This window comes from Pteronotus mesoamericanus, unplaced genomic scaffold (genome assembly GCF_021234165.1).
Source record: "Pteronotus mesoamericanus isolate MK-2021 breed Mesoamerican mustached bat unplaced genomic scaffold, CSHL_Meso_final contig_116, whole genome shotgun sequence".
NCBI lineage: Eukaryota > Metazoa > Chordata > Mammalia > Chiroptera > Mormoopidae > Pteronotus > Pteronotus mesoamericanus.
In genome coordinates, this window is record NW_026555027.1 from 38,194,698 (window position 1) to 38,218,760 (window position 24,063).

Genomic DNA, 24,063 nt, shown 5'->3' on the forward strand with positions numbered 1-24,063 from the left:
AATGTTTCTCACCGTGTGTCCCTGGAATGTTTTAATAGGTCTGTCTTGTCCTAATTTACAGACATGAATGCACATATCTGTACTACAAGAAGCAAAGGTATTGTTGCTCTGCCAGTCAACATCCAATGCTGGTGCTGAAAAGGAAAAAAGGCTAGGTTTGCATTCATTCCACATGTACTAAAATCTAGGTGCCTTAGTTTATTTAACCCATGGTTGGACATTACATATGCTAAGAGAAACATAAAACACTGTACTTTTAAAAATAGAATCTAAAAACATATATCTAAGTATTAAAAATATTTAAATTTCAGTTTAGTTGCCTCTCTGTCAGACACAGCCTAATAGAAAGTACACTTGCCTAGTAATAAGGAGATCAGTTCCTGAGAGCATGCTCTATGAATTACTAGCACTGGATTTTTTGGTTTCTCATTTGTAAAAGATAAAATTAACAGGATGCTATACTTGTTATTTCTAAAATTCTTTTTTGAGTGTTCAATGAACAAGAAGCCTTGGTTCTGCCACTCCCTAACTAGTTGAAGGCCCTGAGCAAGTCACTTAACCTCTAATGGTACTTTCCTTATCTAAAAAATGGGAATGAAAACTTTAAGCTTGTGAAAATGAAGTGAGATGACATGTTATTGGAAAGTACTTCATAAATTACAGGTTAAACAAGTGTTACACTAAATGCTATCATTCCCAGTAGCTAATCAACAAGTAAATGGAATACTGCATATGATTCACAAATACATTTTCTTCTAAGAGATTCCCATCAAATACTTCTTAGAATTTATGTCATTGAATTTCAAACCTCTGAGGCTCAAAGGGTAGCTGACATTTAATACTTATTTTAGCTTTACTATGATTAAAGATTCTTTCATTTTTCCCCTGCTGCAAGATGCAAAGACTCTATAATTAGCAATGCAGATTAAGGTAATGATAGCAAGCAACCAGGTTAGGCAATAGAATACCAAAAAGCAATAGATTTAGAGCAGGAATAGACACTCTAAGGCCTACGCCAATAATATTTTTTACATTTCAGTTGGCTGCAGAGGAAAAAAAAATTAAAGGGCGACCCAGATCAGAAGACGACCCATAAATGTGAAAATCATATAAAATTCAAATTGTGGTATCCATATATAGTTTTATTAAAATCCAGCCAAGCTCCTTAGGTTACATACTATCTGTGGCTGCTTTTGCACCACGAGGGCAAATCTGACTAGTTACAACAGAGATCCTACAGCTTTCAAAGCCTAAAAGTTATGTTCTGAACCTTTACAAAACAAGTTTACCATTTAGAGGAAACAAAGAAAAAAAACAGGGATGTTTAAATTTAAGCTGTGTATTCTCATTATTAGAGATATAAAGCACTTAAAGAAGGTTAGAACTGGTGTGGATGGGAAGGGAAAAACAAAGCCACTCTGTGTATATCTAATTACAATAGAGTAATTGGCGATATTGAGACTAAATGTAGTATCAGTAGGTGTTTTGAGCACAGTTAGACTGAGAAACCAAAGAGTATGTCATGTGTGAGAGCTTGCAAGTAACAGCAGCTAAAAGAAAGGAAAAAGAGGAAAAAATTAAAGCATTAACAACTCAAATATTTAATCAGGATTTTCAGAACTATAACAAGACATTATTTAAAAAAACAAAGGACAACAGGCAACAGTGAAACTGATTTCATTAACTGGCTAGAGACAAACCTGTACAAATACTAAAATTTAGAGTATAGCTCAAGGAAGCTAATATTAGTAATATGGCCAGACATTACTGAAGAAGAACTAGCTTTGGGTATAATTTCTGCAACGAAAAACCAGGAATCAGGATACTACCTGGACAGAGTAGTAAAAGAAAGTAACGCAAGATGGAAAAACATGTTTAATAGAAACTAACTATGCAGGGGGTATGAAATATTAAATCCCCATTTCAAGCAATCTTATGAAAAATACAGTGGCACATAAAAATATCAGCATAAATATGTCTTTTGTACAAAAATTTCAAATTATAGGAACACCCACCAGAAACAAAAGAACAAACAAACAAATAATAAGACACATAATTTAAGAGCAGGCAAGCAAAGCGAACTGCAGTGACTCTTACGGTCACAAGGCATCACTACTCTGGGTGGTTCTGGTCCCCTCCCTTCCTTGTAGAACTTCTTCACCTCTGCTGTGTGTCTGGGTGCCAGCTGCAGAGTGCTTTGGTGCTAAGGGCTCCCAAGGGCAAACTTCTTCAGAACTACCCTGCTCTGCTGTTGTCTGCCTCCCGCAAATGTGGCTAGCACCCAACAGCTGGTGGTGTGTAGCTGGGGGGAAAGGGACTGGCTTACAAAACCTAGCACCTATGGCTCAAAATGAGAAAAATTCAGACTTGTAAAAATAAACACTCTAGAGCTGTGTTTGGATCACGCTGAAAGTGGGCTGGCTTTACCAGAAACTCCTCCCTTCCATCCCATTTTGCTTTCCACAACTCCTCACTTGTTTCTCCTGGGAAGGTTTCCTTAATAAATCATTTCACTCAAAGGCTTGGCTCAAGGTCTGCTCTGAGAGAATCCAACTTAAACCAGCCAGTAAATGAAAATACAGGCCAGCTCTGGCCTTGTGTTGATCCCCCATCAGGCATACACCTGTGCTGTGGGTTCGATCCCTGGCCAGGGCATAATACAGGAGGAAAACCAATCGATGTTTCTAACATTGACGTTTCCCTCTTTCTCTTTCTCTCCCTTCCTCTTCTATTTCTCAGATCAATAAACATATCTACGGGTAAGGATTAAAAAGAGTAAAAAACAAAAAAAACCCCACAACACAGGCTAACCCTGATCAGCACTGTGTGTGGACCCTGCCGCTGCGTGCACGCATCACGACTTCCCAGATACAGATGACCGCCCTGTTCATCCAGCACCTTGCTCTCAGGCTCGTTCCTTACCACACTCTGCCCTCCTAAGCTCTGCACCCAGGAGGCGGGCTCTCTCAAATTACATATTCCAGCCTCCTGTGCCTTAGGTTTCCAGGAGGGCTCACACAGAGGAAGACAATGTCAAGAGCCCAAGGTCAAGAGAAAGAAAGAAGTAATGGCAATTTTACTCACATTTCTCTCTTTCAGGCTCGGTCCCTGGCAGTGGCTAGGTTTACTCCATGGCGCCTGCTCTTGCCAGATAGCTCTCCTCAAACTGGGTATTTGGATCCTGCCACCTTCTCTAAGTCTTAGGTTTCCGGCAGTTGTTAAACTCTGAGTCACCTCATATTCCTGTTTTTCACTCTTTCAACATCTCTGCAACTATTTCCTTGTATTAAATTCCCTTTCTTGGATTACCTGGTTTAGTTAGGTTCTGCTCTCATGCCTGGAATATGATTCAGTAACTACTTAAACTACACTTTCATTTTGACATTAAATAATATTACTTAAGCTATTTCAAAAGCAGTTTTAACAAAATGTTCCTTAGGTAGATAATTTGTTCAAGTGTTAAGAAGTTTTAAAAAAAACATGAAAAATCAAATTAACTTAGAAGACACAGTATAATAAAATGCTATAAAGAAGGCTAAGTATCTGTCATGATACATGAGGATATTAACTTCATACAGTGCTGTCTACAAAATATTAGGTAGGAGAAAGGAAGTAGCATTCAAACAAATACACCGTTAGGTTCAAAACAAAACAAAAACAAACTGCGTAACCAGGTAAAAGATAATTGGATGAAGCTGGGGAAACACGAGTGGCATGACGAATTATAGATTCGTGTAATCTAAGAACACATGGCTCCTTACTTGATATTTATTCCTAAAATAAAATGAATCTAAGTATTGTAAGTTCTTTAGGATAGAAACAGATCTCTAACATAAAATGTACTTTTATTTAAGTGATATATGAGGGGAATGTTTGCTATTACTGGTCTCATTTTACTTTTGATAAAAGAGTCAAGAAAAGTTAATTTGCCCAGGGTTACACAAAGTTTTAAAATCCTGAAGCTAAGACTCAAATTTCTGTGTCTTCCAATTTTGATTTATTTTTGTTAACCTGTGCATTCTTGGTAAGCTAAAAAAAGTAATGAATGAACCCATGAGGACAGGGAAGAAAGGCATTCATTACTCGTTTACCTTTTATAAAAACAGCTTTATTCATATATAATTCACACACATAAGATTCATCCACTTAAAGTATATAATTCAATGTTTTTTGGCACATTACATTATTAACTTTAAAATATGGTGGTCATATTTAACATAAAATTTGTCATTTTATTAAGTGTACAATTCAGTGGTATTACATTCATAACACTGTGCAACCATCAACACTATTTCCACAACTTCTTCACCATCCCAAATAGAAACTCTAACCATTGAGCAATAATAACTCCCCATTTCTCCCACTTCTAACCTCCAATCTTTCTGTCTTTATGAATTGCTTATTGTAGTTACTTCATATAAGTAGAATGTTTGTTCATTTTTGCCTAGTTTACTTCACTTAGCATAATGTGTACAAGGTTCGTTGATGGTGCAGCATGTGTCAGAACTTCATTCCTTTTTATGGCTGACCAATAATCAATTGTATACATAGACCACATTTTGTTTATCCATCCATGTGTTGATAAGATACTGGGCTGTTTCTACCTTCTGGCTACTGTAAATAATCTTACTATGAACACTGACATGTAAGAGTTTGTTCAAGTCCCCCCTTTCCGTTCTTTTGGATATATACCTGGGAGCAGAACTGCTAGGTCACATGGCAATTTTATATTTAGCTTTCAGAGTAACTGCCATACTGTTTCCCAGTGAATGTACCATTGTGTAAGGGGTCCTAATTTCTCCGCATCTTCACGAACATTGTTATGTTTTATAGCTGTCTATAATGGGTAAGAAGTGGTAACTCATTGTAACTCATCTATAATTATGATTTATGCTTTATACAAGAGTGTACACAAGAGAACATTTGGTACAGAAATTAAAATACAGTGATTTAAAAAGCATGGTAAACTTCCACTTCTGGTGAAGGTAGAGTGATAGGGACCACATTTACCTCCTGCCCCAACCAACCAAAAAGTTTACAAAATATATGAAATCATAATTCAAGACACCAGACATTAGGCAACAAAGGACAGTGATTTCCTGAGAGAAGGGAAACCCTACAATCAGTGTGCCTTCAGAACTGCCTGAGCTTACAATCTGGAAAAAATGTCCAGGTCTAGGCACAGGAAACAGTAACCTCCCTAGGCAGAGATCCATGAAATTTCTGAGCTGAACAGACAAAGCAGAGAATCTTGGAGACAAAAGGCAGCTAGAATTCCCAGGACAGAGCACTGAAAAGGAGAGAGCTAAGTATGCAGAGAGGTCTGATGATCTGCACTGGGTCCTACTCACATATTCTGCAGAGTACTAATCAGCACAAGTGTGTAAGGATACTAGCTGAGATCTGGGAATGAAAAACTCAAGATACGGAAAAACAATGCCTGATATGCAAGGCTGGGAATAGGGCCTGTGTCTACCAGTTAGACTAGAAACCTTGTGATTCAGAGTACACTGGTTAGAATACGCCTAAGATTTTTGCCTCAGTACCGGGAAAGAATTAGCCCTAAATTGAGCCCTGTTTCATTGCCATTTAACAATCTTACAAGCAAGACTCAAAAGAATCAAACCATTTCTTGTGTTCCAGAACAAGTTCATGAACATTTTTTATAAGAATACAAAAATATCCAGCAACCAACAGGGCAAAATTCAAAACATCTCACTTCTAATCAAAAGTAACAATGCATGCAAAGAGGCAGGAAAATATGGCCCAAGAGAAAAACCATGTTAGAGCTAGCAAAGACATCAAAGCAACTGCAACTACAGTTAGTCATTGGATAATGCAGACATCAACCTTCTTGTGCAGTCAAAAATCTGTGTATACCTTTTGAATATCCAAAAACTCAACTAAGAGTCATCCCATGGTATCTGGAGGGCACTGGTTCCAGAAACCCTGAAGACGATCAAGTCCCTTATATAGAGTGATGTAGGAAAATGCATCATTAGCCCTCTGCATCAGAGGATGTCTGCATATTTATTGGAAAAAATCTACATATACATGGACCCATGCAGTTCAAACCCATGTTTAAGGGTCAACTATATATACCATATGTTCAGATAGTTAAGTAGAGACATGAAAGATGTGTAAAAGACCTAAATAAAGCCTCTAGAGATAAAAAGTGAAGTGTAAAATGAAAAATGCACTAGAAGGGATGAAATGTCAATTAGACATTACAAATGAAAAGTATCTGTGAACCTGGAAACTGCACAGAAATAATCCAAAATTTAAAAACAAAACAAAGATTGAAAAAAACAAACAGAGCATCAGCAAATTGTAGGATGTCAAGTAGACTAATTAACATGCAATCAGAATCTCAGGTTTAAAAACTGGAGGGAGGGTGGGGATAAAAAAAAAGTCAACCTTTTTAAAAAATTTGAATAAAACTATGAATCAATAAATTTAATTAGTTCCAAGGACAACAAACATGAAGAAAACATTACCACGGTATGATACTCAAATTTGCCAGAATGAGTAACAAGGAGAAACTCTTAAAAAGAAACCAGAGAAAACAAGACAATTATGGACAGAGTAATAAGGATGAAAACAGCCGCAATATCAAATCAAAAATAAAGTAAATGAAAAGAGAATGGAACATTTTCTTTAAAGTACCAGAAGAAACAAAACCCTATAAATCCCAAACTTATATACCCAACAAAAATCTTTCAAAAATGACAGTGAAATAAAGATCTGTTCAGCTGTACAAAAGCTAAAAGAATTCATCATCATCGGATTTGCACTGTAAGAAATAGTAAAGTAGTTCAGGCAGAAGAGAAATGACATCAAATGGAAATACGTATCTATGCAAAGGAATGAAGTGTTAAAATTGGTAGCTAAAGGGGCAAAACCTATTTTAATTATTTAATCCAAATAATACTTGCAAGTAGCTCATATCTTTAATAAATTAAAGATGTGTGCTATAAATCCTAATGCAACCATTAAAATAAAAAACTTAGTTACTAACCTACCAAAGGAGGAGAAATATAATCATAAAAATATGTAATTCAAAAGGAGGCAGAAAAAAGCAGAAAGATCTAAAAATGATTAATTTAAATGTGATCACATCAACAATCACATTAAGTGTAAATGTTCTAATTATTATCATTAAAAGACAAAGGTTGATATTGAATAACAAGCAATATATGCTACCCACATAAAATACACTTCAAATATAAAGATGTCAATACACTGAAGGTGAAAGGATGAGAAAATATATACTATGCCAGCACTAACTGAAAGAAAACTGGAAGAGCTATATTAATATCAGATAAATTAGATTTCAGAGAACAGAAAATTAAACGGGGGGGGGGGGGGGGGAGGTGGTCATTAATAAAATGATAAAGGGGTCATTTCAATGAGGATGTAACATCCCTAATGTTCCTGTCTCTAACAACACTGTTTCCAAATATATAAAGCAAAAGCTGGTAGAGCTTCAAAGGAAACAAAAATTGTCGTTTCCAACTTTGTTGACAATTTCAATACCTTTCTCTCAATGGACTGTATGAGTAGACAGAAAAATCAGAAGGCTATAAAAGATCTGAACAGCATTATCAAACAACTTGACCTAAATTGTATTTATAGGAACAATGGAATTAAGCTAGAAATCAATATTACAAAGATCTCTGGAAACTTCCCAAATACTCAGAAATTAACCCTCATCTAAAGTCAAAGAATAAATCAAAAATGGAAAATATTTCGAGATGTCACTAAGTAGTTAAAGGTAAGTTTATAGCACTAAATTTCCATATCAGAAAAGCAGAAAGGTCTCAAATCAGTGACCTTAAACCTCTGAAAGCAAGACACATAAAGGAGTTAGTAAGTTATGGAATTCACCAACATTAATAACGTCTGATCTCCAAAGACGTTGTCAGAACAATGCAAAGACAAGCCACAGACTACAAGACAATATTTGTAAATATTTGATGAAAGACTTGCATTGAGAATACGTAAGGAACTCGTAAAACTCAGTAAGAAAAAAAAAAAAATTAAAGGTCCAACCATTTGAACAGGTACTTCAAGGAAGAGAAAGATGGCAAGATGCTCAACATTATTAGTCATTAGGAAGTGAAAATTAAAACCACAGTGAGATACCACTACACACATCTTAAACTGGCTACAATTAAAAAGACTGACCACATAAAAACTGCTGGCAAGAGTACAGAGAGGCTGGAATATCCACTGCTGAAGAATGTGAACCACTTTGGAAAATGTACTGTGGAAAACAGTTTGGCAGTTCATTAACAAGTTAAACTTAATTCGCCTAGCATATGACGTACTTAATCCATTTCTAGGTATTCACACAGGAGAAATGAAAGCACAAGTCCTTATAAAGACTAGTACATGAACATTGAGAGCAGTTTTGTTTGTAGTAAGCAAAAACTGGGAAAAACCCAAGGATCCTTTAGCAGGTGACAAGTAAGCTATGGTGCCTTTACATATTTACACACACAAAATGAAATACTACCCATCAACCGAAAGCAAAATCATTATAAAAAAGAATACATACCGTATGATTCTGTTAACCCTATGTAAACTAATCACCAACGGGTGCCTATGGATTGGGGGTGGGGATCACACAGGGGAGGAGGAAACGTCTGAGGCCAAGAGATGAACTGTAATTCAATGTCTTGGATGTGGTGGTGGATTCAATAGCATATACATAGGTCAAAACATACCAAAGTGTACAATTTAAATACATATACAGGGTGGGACAAAAGTGGGTTTATAGTTGTTCATATGGAAAATAAAATAATAATGTAAGAATAAACTTTTATGTACTTGCAACTGTAAACCTCCATCTGCCCTACCCTATAGTAATTTTTTGTTAATTATACTTCAATAAAGTTGTTTTAAAAACCAAAAGGCATGGCAAGAAAGAATACTATGGGTAAAAAGCTATTTACTTGCGAGATGACTTTAATCTCATCCACCTCATCAGGCTGTTGCCAGGACTAAATGGGATCGGGTACACAAAGAGCAGCATCTCCAGCACAAACATGGTACACATCACAGAGTAGCTAGTAACAGTACCACACACTTACGTCAGTACCCCATCGCTTCTAGGAGGCAGGAGAAACTTTTACATGAAATAGCCAGAGGCCTAACAGAATTTTATTTGGGTGAAGACTAGAAGCAAAGGTGAAGAAAAACTGACGTATGAATGCCTGTTAATGTGGTAAGCTTTAATCAAGCTGAGTTTTTTAATATTTGCTTGTAAAATTATGTTACTCAGATACTACAGAAAAATAATTTTGTACTTTGATTGTTTAGTCACACTAAATAGAGGCAAAAAAGCAATTGACCAGAAACTGCACGTTTCCATTTTAAAAGTGGTGCTGTGCCACCCTCTGTGAAAAAGATGTTACAAAGACCTGAAAATAACCAGTTATTTTAGGGAGCCACCAAAGGAAAGCTCTTTGAACCAGACCAAGACCTTGAAAGAAGCAGTTAATCAGGTACTACAATACTAAAACTACTGTTCTAATAGTTATTAGGCATCTTGTTCTAGGTTACTATGAGCTATTGTCATCAGGAAACTTGCTGGAAGCAAGGTCAAAGGTTCTAGGCTGCAAAGGAGCGCAGGTACTAAAATCCACCTGTCTCCACTCACCTGGTTGTACATCCTGGTGTATGCCTATACATTATGACTGATGGAGCACACTATTTTGAGGGTCACATTTATCAATTTAAGTAACCAATTATTTCTTAAAGAAAAAAAATCCACCTATAGCACCAAGTTTCAAGAACACTGGAAAAGCCTAATTTTTATTTTATGTACATAGGTGGACTAATTTAGATACACTAATCCCAAATAAGAAATGACAACAAAACCTAAATTTCTAGGAGTTCTAGGAGTTATTTTGATATACATTAGTCTTATCCTCATAATACATAGATATTATTATCCTTCATCTACAGAGAGAGAAAATGAGGCTCAGAAAGTTTAAGTGACTTGCTCAATATTAAAGCTTATTAAATGGGGGGTGAAACTGACATTCAAACCTGGACCTCCTGATTCAAAAATCCATGTCCTTACCATTAAATAATATGAATCAGGCCTCAAATGCTCTATTACGGTACACTTCAGAGAAAACTTTTGATGAGCCTCTAACAACCATCTGAAAGTCATAGAACATCAGCACCTCAAAGAACTAATAACAAGATTGGTATTTGATGTGTTGAGGTTTTAAATGAATTTATGTTGTTAAAAGTTTAATCAGAAAAAAGCTCCAGTTCTCATGTAAACTGTAAAGACTTACCTGAATGAAAAGGAAACTGCTGCTTGGCTTCACCGGTATGTGCATCCCAAATAATTGTTGTCTGATATTAAAAGGAAAAAAAATATATATTGCTAAGAAGTTAAAAGGAATTTTTACCATAATACATAAGTTAAGATTCCTAACTATGTTAAAACAATATGAAATGTCAGAGTGGATTTAATTTTTAACATTCGCTTTTCCCAAGTTGTACAAAGAGGCTATACAACGAGTACATCAGCACTTTCAGGGCTGCTGGTGTGGGGTTGAGGGAGGTGACAATTAAGCAGTTTAATTTTTTCCCTGATGGTTTTTCATCAGCAAACTTAATTGAAATAATAATTATTGGTTTGTCTACAAAGTACCAGGCATCATACTAGATTACTTTAAAAATTCCATTGCAATAATGTATTTAAGATTATTTTTTATAGCTCTTTAGCTATAGGGAGAAAAATTCTTCGTTAACGAAGTCATCAGCAAATCCTCAGTATTAAGATTTTTAAAGTTCACATTTACATATAAAGGCAGCTTGAATTTTGACAATATTTAAAATAGTGTCTTTTATATCAAAATATGACATATAAGTCTGAATGGATATATTCACCATTCCTTTTCATACTCTCTCATCGCTGATTTTATCATTTTGGGGATGTAAAGGATTGCACCGTGCAGTGGCTGTTAACACGGCCTTCCCTCCCAATAGTGGCCTCCTTCACTTTTCTTTTGACAACACACCCAGTTACCTATGAGCATGTATTTTCTTAGATTCAAATAATCCTAAACCTGGATTCATTTTAGGAAGTGTGGTAAAGGGATGACCTAAGGAAATAAAGGAGAAAGAAGACCGTATTTCCAGCCTGTGCATATTTACCAGCTTAATTAGGTAAAAAGGCTGGAAAGATCCTGCACTTTTTACATTTTCAATTAAGCACCAGGAGTTCAGCTAATAGACTGGCTCTAAGACTTCCCATGGAATCGCTCTAGAGCCATAGTCACTGATGAGATAAACTAGGAACTTTAGAAGGGAGCAAAGAGGATAACATTCATTACAGCTCAAATTCCAGCACAAACAAGGAGCATAGTCATACAGATAAAGAATAAAAGGCATTCGGATGAGTAGGTTCAGGAATGAACTGACAGAAAATCTAAGAAAATATTTGTTATTATCGTAAGTTCATACCTGAATTTCCCAAATATGTGTTATTATTTATGTAATGAGCAGAGTGCATATTACTTCCGATTATACTCTGTAACATTAACCTTCACAGAACTTAACGTTCTTTTACCTTGTCTACTCCAGCACTTAGGATGAAATTTCCTTTCTTATTCCATTTTAATGCGAATATAGGGCCTTTATGCTGCCCCAAGGTGCTAGCAAGGTTACCTAAAAAACAAACAAACAAACAAAAACATTAAAATCAATTCAAGCTCTATAACTTAGACCAACAACAAATAAAAAGAAAAATGCTTCATTTACCATCTTTAGTCCATATTCTGGCAAATCCATCGTATGAACCAGTTGCTAGAAGTGTACCTTCACTCTGTCAAAGAAACACATTCTTTCAATTATGCAGTTCAGGAATGGCATTTTAACTGTTTAATTAAAGTATTTCATGTTTAAATGACATTCTCTGCTTTAAAACTTTTCAGTTTTGCCTAATTGGGAATGCCACCGAGGCCTATGATTTACCCTTCACCAGTGTGAAGCTAAAATTTTGGCAGCATTTAGCCAGCCAGTGTGTGAGCCTATGTCCTATGTTCAAAACCAGCAGGAACTGCTCTGGAGCAGAACTCACCTCGCTGCCCTGTGTGGTGAGCACGCACACAACTAAAGCTGTGGGAGGCTGCTAGCCTGGGCAGCACATCAAAATCTTAACCTTTTAATGATTTAATAGAAGTAAAAAAACAAAGTCTTCTAAAATAGTTCATTATGATTAAAAGTTTTTACATGACCCTCTTTAAATCTTTTACTGTCTAAACAAAAATGTGTTATATGATGCAATCAATAATGCTGTTTCAGATTATCAGATTCTTAAATATCATTGAATGTTTCTTTCAAATTCTTTCCAAATATAAAATCCTGACCAATAAAAAATGCAACACAAGAGAAAGAGCCAGAAAAGAATGTAGGTGACTTGATAGTAAGAGAAGTTGAGTACAATTGCCAGGAACAACTTTGTGAGGAAGAGAAATCCATTCCAATTTCTCTAAGCTTGTATATTCCCTTGTGTCTTGCCTTGATGAATGGCATAGCGGAAGGACAGATCTAACATTCTATGGAACTGCAAGTTACAGAGTATATTACACAGACTACTGCTAGGATAAGTACACTGTGCTGGAGACACAGAATGAAATCCTGCCTTACCCAGTACTTTCTGGATGCTTTTTGTAAAGGCACTGAAAACTGTCCATTTCAGACTTCTCAAGCCATTTAGCTATACAGGTAAGTGAAACACAAATGCCAGTTCTGGGGGTTGCAGATTCCATCCTGCCAGGATTTAGACACCCCCTATGGTTCCACCTAAGGAAGCAGCAGCCACATCAAAGTCAACTGCAAAAGCTTATTTCCAGACTCCGCACAATGGGTGGTTTCTTTTAAACTAAAGGTCCCCAAATGTTTTAGTTCACGGACCACTAAAGTTGGAAAAAAATACTTTAAACACCAAATATGTCAGGCTCTTGCTTTAGGTATGAAAAAGAAACATTAATCAAGAATAATGTTTTTGCCTTTTAGTGGAAGACTCAAGTACACAGTGAGTAATATATTTTTGAAAAGTCCATGTTTTAAAACTGTAATTTGCAGTTCAGAACCACTAAGCTCAACAAATCAATGTTTGTTTACCATCCTTTTCAGTGTAAACTGTAAATTTCATTAAATTAACATGGCCTCTGAGCCACATAGCTTAAGAATCCTATGAGGTTTTTGACCTAAGATATAAGGTCCCACATTTAGAAGGTATTAGTACTGACTCTGCAACCAAATACTGCTAAAATGTGATAAACCTCTTTTCGTTTTACGACTGTCAATTTTATAAGGGGAAGGGTAAATATATTATTGGGAATTTTAGAAGAGAATGATAAAACAAAACAAACCCCAGCTATGAGTTCTGGAGGAATCTCACAGGACAGAACTTTACGCATAGTAATCGGTTTTAAAGACAGCTCTCATTCTTTGGAACACAATGTGGAAGATCCTCTGGAAAGCCCCACAAAAAGTCGTTGTAGAAGCCAGAGGAGGAAAAGATGTTCACTTGCTGAGGAAAAAAGAGCCAATCCCTAAAATTCTTGAAATAGTCTAAAAAGGCTTCTTTTGGGGGAGGGGAGAGTAGAAAGGTAAAAAAAATGGATACAAAGTTACAAGGAAGGAAAAAAGCAACATGGAACAAAGGAAAATACACAGGAACTTTAAAATATGAATTTTCCACATATTAATAATGGGAATGGAAAGAAACAAAGATATTAATCATTTATTTGAAACTATGGGGCTGAAGCTTTATCAACAATAAAAACAAACTTTCTGGTAAGTCAGAGTAGTCAAGTTATCCCTGAACAATGTTAAATCATATTATTTGTAAGATTCCTACACAGCTTGGTAGTAATCTAGACTATTGTTCCCTAAAAGGCAACTGGCAATAAAGTGTTCATCAGATCACAGCAAACTGAGGAAAAAAAACAAAAACATGTTTTTATTCTACAGATTTCTCTTATCCCCTTTCAAAGGACTTACTAGATGCCTGTTACTGATTTTCACCTACTACCTCATTTATGTAGGTATCATTATCACACTCTTAATATACACGTGAGGAAAACGAAGCTCAAGGTGGTTGACCACCAATTTTACAAAGGTTCTGTTGTTAGAGAAACTGAAGAGCTGCAAACTGAACCTTAGTCTGATTACTCGAGGGCCAATCTTTGTTTTTAACACCACATTTGGGAATGAGGACTCCTAGTTTGTTGTTCTCATTAGTTAGGGAAATCCAAAACTATGTGAACAAAGGGACAAACCCAGCCACCAGTCTAAGACTCAGAGAATTATATTAGTAAATAAATCTACCATGAACAACATAATGATACTCACATTCCAATCTAGAGAGGTCACATCCTTGTTGCTTGGGACATCTTGCCCTCCTTCTCGTATACAATGTCTAAGTACTAACTGTGTGGAGCCACTAGTGCTATTTTCACTAAGATTCCATATTCTTGCTGTTGAGTCTCCAGACCTATAAAGTATGCAATATATTTTAAATCCTCATAATATTCTCAAGTACCCCAGAATTAAATATATATATATTTACACCCTAATATTAATAAGGCAAAACAAACAAGAGTATCAAAATTTCCATGTCCAGTATTTTTTCTGTCTCCATTTGAGGGCCCCAAGCACACCTGAAGCACTAAGTTTAACAAAAACTTCTAAGATTACTGTATAAAGGAATGATGGTTTACAGAGGCAAAATGACCACTAACAAGCAACAACAGAAACCTGAACACATAAATAATGTATGTATAAGATACAACAGGTTCAGTAAGAGGTTTTTTTTCAAATCCACTTTATTTACTTTGAGAAACATACCCTGATGCCAAGAGATCACTAACGGGGTTCCAGGCACATATGAACACTTCAGATTCATGGCCCCGTAACACGACTGCCTTATTAGGAGGGATTTCAACATCCCCATCCACTTCCATCATATCAGTGTGGTTATCTGCAGCAAATGAAACAAGTGGAAAATTCCAGTTAGGCAGCACCACTACATGTTGGTAAAAATACCTCCGTTATAATATACAGTGTAACTTGACTACACAATACTTATTACATGGAAAATAAATTCTTCAGTTAAGTATGACCGTATTATTTTCAAAAGACATATATTTATCTGAGTGTGTGTTTAGAGGTGGGGGGCGAGGGTGGAGAAGAAATGCAAAAGGCTGGACCCATAAAACATAACTAAAATGATAAAACGGTTTGTATTAAATATAACCCATGCCAATACTGTTCTGAGTTCCCGCCAGCAGGGGTTGCTGATATCATTCATATAACATGAGAGTTGCCTTTATATCTCCATGTCAGAGCTTCACTGTATTTGTTAATGACTAGAATTACAAGTTTTATTTAAAAAACAAATGCAGATACATTTAGCACAGAAAAACAGTTTCTAAATATTTTTAAAAACAAAATAAAATCCATGAATGTAAATCTAGCTTTTTGGAGCTTTAGGAATGAAAATCTGAATTGTGTGACATGAGTTTAGGGAACAAGTTGGCATAAATGATAGAGATGATGTTACTTCATCTTAGAAGAGGCGACACCCCTACAAAACAAAACATTTCTCCTGAAAAGTAATTTTTAAAAATTCTATCTCTGCTCACTTGCTATAGTATGTGCTCCATTCTCCTCTCCATTTGCTGTGTTTTCTCCATTTTTTGCAGATCCTTGTTGGTTTGTGGCAGCTGCGGCAGCTGCAGCAGCTGCTGCTTGTTGCTGTGCAAGCTTATCTCTGTAAGCTTGTTGTCTTGTTTGTACTACATCAGGCATCACGGCATCTATCAGTGACAGAGACTCTATTGGTCGACCATCAAACAAGGTACCATCCTGGATTTGGAAAATTGTGAGAGAAGTCAAAGGTTAACACATTTAGGGTAATTTGTATTCATACAAGCCAACGACAAATGAAAAGCTTCATTCCAAGGCAAAAATACTTTTAGATAATTTTCTGAATGCATGTAAAAAAGAAAGGAGTCAGGGGAAGGAAGGAAACTCCAAGCAACTACAAATAGCTGTTTAATTTTTCCTCCACACCTGGTTCTTGCTGTTATATGTTGCACAGATAAAGCTGACATATTGAAAAGAAATAATAACAAGTAGACCCAGATAACAAAAAGGTTTATCAATTAATTATATGCCAAAATTCTGTTAGTCAAAAGCAATGATCAATATGAAACCGTTCATACAGTAAGAGATTTTGAAATACTTCTCTAAAACTAAAAACTTTTAAATAGCTTTGTTATTTAAACTCCAAAGTTTCCTGTGATTTGATGAAAACATTAAAACAGGAAAACCTCAGATATTATGCCATCCAACATTTCATTTCACTAATGTTGGAATGCAAGCACAGTAAGGTTACACTTGCTGAAGTCACCCACCCAGTCAACAGCAGCTGGCACCTCTTACCAGTGCTACTCAAAGTATGATCCAAGGACCACCACCACCTGGTAACTTGTTAGAAATGTAGATTCAAAATCAGTATCTCTGAAGGGCTTAGGAACTGTGTTTTAACAAGCTCTCTGGGGTGTTTATGTGCACTAACATTTGAGAAGCACCATCTTAACTTACAGGCTGGTGCTCTTTAATTTTATGGACTTGCTTTAATTTTCCAAAGCTTCTCTCATAGATATTACAAAGTTCACAATAAAAGTTCTCCAGCAAGCACAAGAGGAAACACAAACATAGCACCGAACAAGTCAGGAATACTGGGTTGGCCAAAAAGTCCTTTTAGTTTTTTTCTGTAAAATAAAAGGCACATTTTTTATTTTCACCAATAACTTTATTGATTTGAATATTTTGAGCCTGTCAGGTATCTCCTGCTATCGGCTTCTACCAGGTAGAGGCCAGGGGTGCTGCTAAACATCTTCCAATGTATACGAGGTCTGTCTGGAACAAGTCCAGCCATTGTTAATATAAGGAGAATGGTTTGCACGACATCTATGTAACCTGGCAGCCAAGAAGAGTGGACTGAACTGAAAAGAGCATGTGTGAACAATGACTTGGCTGTATTATTCAGGGGTAAGGGTGGGGAGCAGTAGACGTTGAGTGAGCATGTGTACTATGTGACTGTCGCATTCAAAATGATGGAGCGAGTACACCAAAAAACTTGCATCAAATTTTGCATTAAGCTTGAACATTCCTCAGGGAAACTATTCCAATGATTCACAAGGCCACAGATATGGGCAACTGGTGATGGGCAGCTTCATCATGACAATACGCCCAACTTGTGCATCACATCTTGTACAGAAGTTTCTGGTGAAACATCAAATCACTCAGGTGATTCAGTCCCCCTACAGCCCAGATTTGGCACCTGTCACTTCTGGCTTTTCCCAAAACTAAAATCACCTTTGAAAGGGAAGAAATTTCAGACCTTCAATGAGATTCAGGAAAATATGATGGGGCAGGTGATGGAGACTGGGAGACCTGTGTGAGGTCCCAAGGTGCGTGTTTTGAAGGGGACTGAGGCGTCATTATCCTATGTACAATGTTTCTTGTATCTTCTTCAATAAATATCTCTTCTTCATATTACCTGGCTGGATACCTTCTGGACAGAACTCGTGAGACAGCACCATAGCAAAGAGTTACTTAGCTAAAATATCAATACCAAGAATTTTCGCAAACCACTTTTGACACATTCAACAGTCACAGCTCCTTCTCCATACACCACAAATTTTTTGTATTTCAGCTGCATTTTTACCTTCCTCAAAATAATAAAGTACAATATTCCAAAAATGTTGTATATCTTCCATCTTTAATATTCAAATGGCTGCACAAAAATTCACCAAGTTCGATAAGATTTTTTTTTAATGCATGGTGACAGAACAGCTATCACACTACAATCTAACAAAATAGTTTCAAATAAAGTTAAGGACAACTAAACACTACTAGAGGCATTGTTCAGAAAAAACTAAAATTTTTTGGCCAACCCAAGAGAAACAGTGCAAATTAGCTAACAACATGTGTAAGAAGCCCAGCTCACATAGGCCAATGAACATGCACTACTATCTGCAGGGGTGTGATGAGTGCTCTGAGTTATAAAAACACATCACATCTTTCTAAGTTGTCATATGTAATGCAGTATTTGAGGAGTAGGTGAAAGTATTTTAAATTATAAGTAACAAAAATATTAAAACCAACACAGGCACATTGTGGAGTATTATATTAAATCTACAAAAAGTTTTTCAGATAAAATGAGACTATCTCTGGCCACTGGTGGAAATTGTTTATCATGCTCTGTAAAGGATACTTTTGGAAGGTAAGTAATAAAAGACAGGGAGGACAAATTTCATTTATTATTAGTGAATTTTTCAGTTACAGGGATGAGGAAACAAAGATAATAAAATCAATTTTAGTATACCATATAATCATAGTAATAGCTACTGATATGGAAATCATGGATGTTCAGCTTTAGAAAAGTATTTAAAAATACTTGTGAAAGTATTTTTCCACAGTATTTTCCACAAAGGGAAAGGGGACACATTAATCTCTGAAATGAACATAAGGTAAAAGCTCCACATATCATTAATCCCAACCATGTATGAAAAATTTCAGCTAGACCAGGGTTTGTGAGTCTTTTCTGTAATAAAAGACCAGATAGTAAATATTTTAGCCTTTGGAGACCGTAAATTCTGTCACCACTACTCAATGCTGCCATAGTAACACAAAATGAGCAGACAATTATGTCAGTGAATAAACATGGATATGTTCCAATCAAACTTTACAAAAACAAGCAGCAGGCAGGATTTGGTTCATGGGACATAGCTAGCTGACACCTGAGTTAAACTACCAATTTATGGACCTTAAATAGACAATAGTATCAAGAATTAGCTTTCCTTATGAACTGCCTTCCAAAATCAGGTATAACCAAATAAAATCTGAGATTTTCTGACTTTTTTAGATCATGAAGTATGCGCTTAGCATTCCACAGCACCATACTGTTGTTTCAAAGAAAACTGCTTCTCACCGTTTACTTATAAAACCATTTAAAGTCAAATAAGCTACAGATAACAGTCGTTACAGTTAGCAGTCAACGTTTTGCCTGTGGAGCCTGACCGTTTCATTAGGAACAACACCCTTCAGTTGTTTTAATTCAGAGAAACTGATGTCAGATAACGAATGAGCAAACAAGATATCAGAGTTAAGAACGTTATTTAAGAGTAAGAACATATTTGAAATAAGTATTCCTTACCTCATTAATACTAACTTCTGCCTCTACATACTGTAGGCCTTTCTGGATGATAGAAATCAACGCAGCAGGTGGGACGAGGGCACCATTTATGTTTGATTGACTAATATGGCTTTCTATACCAAAGGTAAATGCTGAATGAGAAAATCCTAAAATCAAAAGAAAGGGCATAAGAAGTTACTCTCCTAGTGGCAACATGCTCTAAGACACAAATGAAAAACCTCCATAATCTTTCAAAGTCACACTCCACCCATCTGAAATCCCAGACTGTTAGCTAAGGTCAAAAATATGTTTTTAAACAAAAGAAATATAAAAATCCAAACATGTTAATCTTTATATATTTTCCTTTTCATATTAATTATATAATGTACTATTTTAAATTTCCAGTACATATAAAATTTAGCAGTGGCATATTTCCCTCAACAAATGTGTCAATCTTTAAAGCTGGAAAAAAGCATTTGGAAATCATGTGACTCAACTGCTTCACTCAAGATAATTTAGGCCAAGATAAATTAAGTGACATTTAATATTTTTCTGGTATATTTGAATCTCTGCATACAAATCATCAAACACCTTATAAATTCAATCGTTTGCAGGTTTTTAAAAACTACTTAGGAAATAAAAAGCAAACTAAAACTAATTTAAGAAATAAAAATTGAAATTTAATAATGAAAAATAACTTTGCTCCAAACCCAGTGTATGAGTTAAGTGCTAAAAAAAAATTACTAATTCTTTGCCATTTAGTAATAAAACCACCTAAATAAAAGCTTTAGAAAATGAGTTAGCAAGTGAAAAGCCAATCCGTCTCCATTAGAAATTCTTTAATTTTTATTTAAAATACTTAAAACCAAAACAGTCATGTAACAAAATCTCTTTAAGTTAGCCTTGCTTTTTATATGTAAGCCAAGTTCAAAGTGAAAAGTAAAATTCTAGTAAACTGATAGACCCGAGGTACATTTAAGCTGATTTTCCTCACGGTTCTTTCCCTCTTTGGCACACCTAACCATTCCATTCCTGTAACTACCCACAGTGAGAAGTGAAAAGATGTTAAATGTCTTTAAGACTTCATTTTAACCTCATGATTTTGCCAACAGACAAGATCATTATCATACCAATGGGGAGAAAAAACCCAGCATTTTGCACACTGTCCTTATGAGGAAACCCACAACTACTTCAATGTGAGTAGATTTCCGATCACCAGGGTAGAAAGCTGAGAATAAAGACTAGAACAGATGGGGAGAAAGGGTGAGAGATGTGGCCCTGAAATCTGTAAGCAGTGAGGTAGGAGATTTTGTTTTCAATTATATACCCCTCTCTAAATGAATTCTGCAGTAAGTCATGACTGCGAGGAAAGAACAACCCAACTCAACAGCCAAGTGGCCCAGAATTTATGAATTAAGATTTAAGTAAGATTTCAAGATAAATGGTATCATTTACGGAGGGTCTTCACTATGTATGTATATATACTTGTATTATTTCATCGCCTAAATTAGCTAATGGGAAAACGGCCATTAAGAGAATAAGGATTCATTCAGAAATAAGGGCCATACCTACTACACTCTACTGTTCCTACTGAACAGTTAGAATACGGTCAAAAATAAAGCTAAGGCACAGTGAGCTCCTGTTTACTAACAGTAAACAAAAAATTACACCACTGTTCTGTTCCAGCTTAAGGTGTTAGGAAAGTGGTGTCAGCAGTGCATGAAATATTAAGGCACCTTATTAGCAAGGTTTTGAAAGTGTTCTGATTTTCATAAGCTTTATAAATTGTAGCAAAGCCCATGATTTCTCCACTAATTCAGGGGTGCAACTTAAAAAAAAATTAAAATTATTATATATAAACTCTGCTTAATTAGATGATACAGTCCAAGCCCATGTCCAACAATACCCTAAGAGGTGCAAGTGGATATTCAAAAGATGTCAATTTTTGGCTAGAATGTTACATAAATCCTCAATTTGTTCTGTTGGATAAGGAGAGAGGCTATCACCAGAGCTTACATCTATCTCAAGTCACTGCACGTGCACTTAGAATGTTCTTAAATAGCAAGAAAACAACCCTGAAGAGGTCATTAGCATTGTTTTGGCACTTCTCATTAGTGTTTATTCTAAAGAGGGTTCACACTTAAACGTTCTACATAAATAAATGTTGGATTCAACTATCATTTTTTTATTTCTAGTAATAGCACTGCATGGCGGCTTAAAATCATTATATTCAAAATACTTTTCTTCTTCCCCTGCTTAAAATTTCTTTTTCCTTAGAAATTTCTGACTTTACAATTTCTGACTTTATTTCCTCACGCCTGAGAGGCATCCTCATTTCACCTCTGCTGCTGGCATTTCACCAAACCCTATTAATCCCCTCTCTCTGGTCTCTCACCAGTCTCCTCCTTTGCCAAACCCTGGAGTTTGGTCCCCACGATCCTTTGGCCTGGACTCTTACTGCCATCAGTTCCCTTTCCTCTCTCCCTCAATTCAATACATAATTGCCACATTACAGCTAGAACACTACTTGTAAAACAAAAACTGATCCTCTCATTCCTTACTTGGGCACCTTCAATGACCCCTTTGGCCTTCATAATAAAGACCAAACTCTTAAGTACGTCACTTTGACTTTTGCAATCTGACCCTACTTATCTGTCCAGGTTCATCTCCCCGATTCCACACCCCACACTTCTTCTCATTGCACATTTAACTCAAGTGATTAACATGACATGTAACAGGCCTTTGGGCCTTATGTGTTCCTATGTTCTTTACTCCTAATGGACTGGAGGTGAAGTCCTTCCTTCACTGGCCCAGGCTGACCATTCTCTTCTATGCTAATCATTTAATTTGTATGGCATTTACCACATTGTGTCTATGGCTGTGTATGTGTGTGCTAGGTGGCCTGAGGGAGGGATTTCTGTCTAGTAATCTTTTAATTCTGGAAGAATAGAAAATTATCTAATTTACCCAGTGCTGAATAAATTGTGTTAAATCAGAATGCAATTCTACTATCATGGATCTTGGCACATGAGAAAATCTATGAATGCAGAAAGAGCATTCATGACTTAAATCTTCCTGGAAAAACAAAAATAAAACTTAAACCAGGGTTATGCTAAAAAATATTTCCATTTATCTGTAAATATATATGTAGGAAATATTTTTTTTCAGGGACAGCTTTTGGCTTAAAAAGTAGAAGTTTTACAAAAGGGATCAACCTAAATCTGTGAAATACTGAAGTCTGGCCTGATTGCCTAAATTAGCATCCCTTCTTTTCAGAGGTAAGAGCATAACTCATATATATAATACCTTTTGTACTCGAGTACTCCACACATTCACTAGGGTGACTGAAGGTTTGGGAGGTAGAAAACAGTCCAGAGAGGAATGAAACTAAAAACCACAAATTTCAGGATACAGTAACTCAGTGAAAAAGACAAGCATCGGCAGGAGTGTGTGCGGTTACTCAGGAGACTGCACACCATTCCCGTGTGAGAAGAGACCACACAACAACCATTTTCTGAATGCTGCCTGTTTCAGAGTGTGCTCTCCCTTCGGGATGATAGGGACTGTGTTCTTAAAGGGGAGCTCATCCTCTGCCAGCCAACTCTACAGAGAATACAGGAACATGAAAACGGGCCTCAGTCCTCATGGTTATGGTATAGCATGTCTCAACAAGAAAATAAAGGCAAAGCTTAACTACTATCACAACACAGTGCCATATACTGGAAAGATAATCTGATTTAGCCAAGGTCCTATTTAAGGTTCCTGTCAGAAAACCCTAAAAAGTTATGTCCCTGCTAACATCATTACACTCACCTTGTCCCCAAATCCATTTCCAACTCTGTTCTACAGACCCAGATTTTTGTGTACTCTAAAAGTCCCACAATCATTAGTCATGAGGATGCAAAGTACAATATAGGGAATATAGTCAATCATATTGTAATAACTATGTATGGCACCAGATGGGTACTAGAGTTATTGGGCAGGGCTGCTTCATAAGTCATATAAATGTCTAATCACTACGCTGTACACCTGAAACTAATAGTGTATGTCAGCTCTAAGTGAACAGTAAAATAAATACACAAACAAACAAATCTCAAATTGCAAAATAATCCATCAACTTCTCTCACAGGTATATTGTCAAAGAAAAATAAAAACACGTTTGAACAACAATAACAAAAAAGTTCCACAATCAAACACTTGAAGGTTTAAAAAAGTAAAAAGAAGGGGAAAAATGCTATAGAAGATCTTTAATGTTGAAGAGCTAGACTGAGCACTTAGAAAAAGGAAAGAGAGAAATGTAAAGAAAAAATATTACAATACTAAAACCCAATACAATCGTTAATGCTTTTCTTTTTTACTTTACATACTGTTTTTTTCCGCCCAGGAAAATAAAACACACTGGCTATACAATTTTGTGCCCTAATTTTGCTCCTAAAAATATATACAACTATGAACATTTCATATAAGTTATATTTTCTAAAAAAAGTTTATTATCATAATATTCAACCAATAAATGTACTCAGCTAGTATATTGTTCATTCCATAGCTGGACATTTGGACTTTTCCAATGTTCACTATTTAAAAACAACCTTACCTCAAATACCTTTGTGTATAGGTTTTGGCCATGTATAATTTTTTTCTCCTTAGGATGGATTCCCTCAAAAGTTGAAAGAGGCATAAGCATTTTCATGATTACAAAACTGCTTTACCACCAAACTGTACAAATGTATATGCTATCAGCAAGTTATATATTTCTTTATACCACCCTCACTAGCTGTCTATTCTTAAGAAAACAAAAAGATTACTATTAAGATTGAACA

General features: G+C 35.9%; 1 protein-coding gene across 7 annotated transcripts in view; it reads right to left on the bottom strand.

The window, feature by feature from the left end:
- TBL1XR1 (TBL1X/Y related 1) overlaps nucleotides 1-24,063 on the bottom strand; it is a 144,093-nt gene that overhangs the window by 11,338 nt on the left and 108,692 nt on the right. For all 7 annotated transcript variants that reach the window (XM_054580666.1, XM_054580696.1, XM_054580688.1 and 4 more), the window contains 8 exons: nucleotides 19,265-19,410; nucleotides 15,681-15,903; nucleotides 14,884-15,016; nucleotides 14,389-14,530; nucleotides 11,788-11,851; nucleotides 11,597-11,694; nucleotides 10,314-10,374; nucleotides 13-134 (listed from right to left, as the gene is read on the bottom strand). In XM_054580666.1, coding sequence (XP_054436641.1) covers nucleotides 13-134; nucleotides 10,314-10,374; nucleotides 11,597-11,694; nucleotides 11,788-11,851; nucleotides 14,389-14,530; nucleotides 14,884-15,016; nucleotides 15,681-15,903; nucleotides 19,265-19,410 — 989 coding nt within the window. The remainder of the gene's footprint in view (nucleotides 1-12; nucleotides 135-10,313; nucleotides 10,375-11,596; nucleotides 11,695-11,787; nucleotides 11,852-14,388; nucleotides 14,531-14,883; nucleotides 15,017-15,680; nucleotides 15,904-19,264; nucleotides 19,411-24,063) is intronic.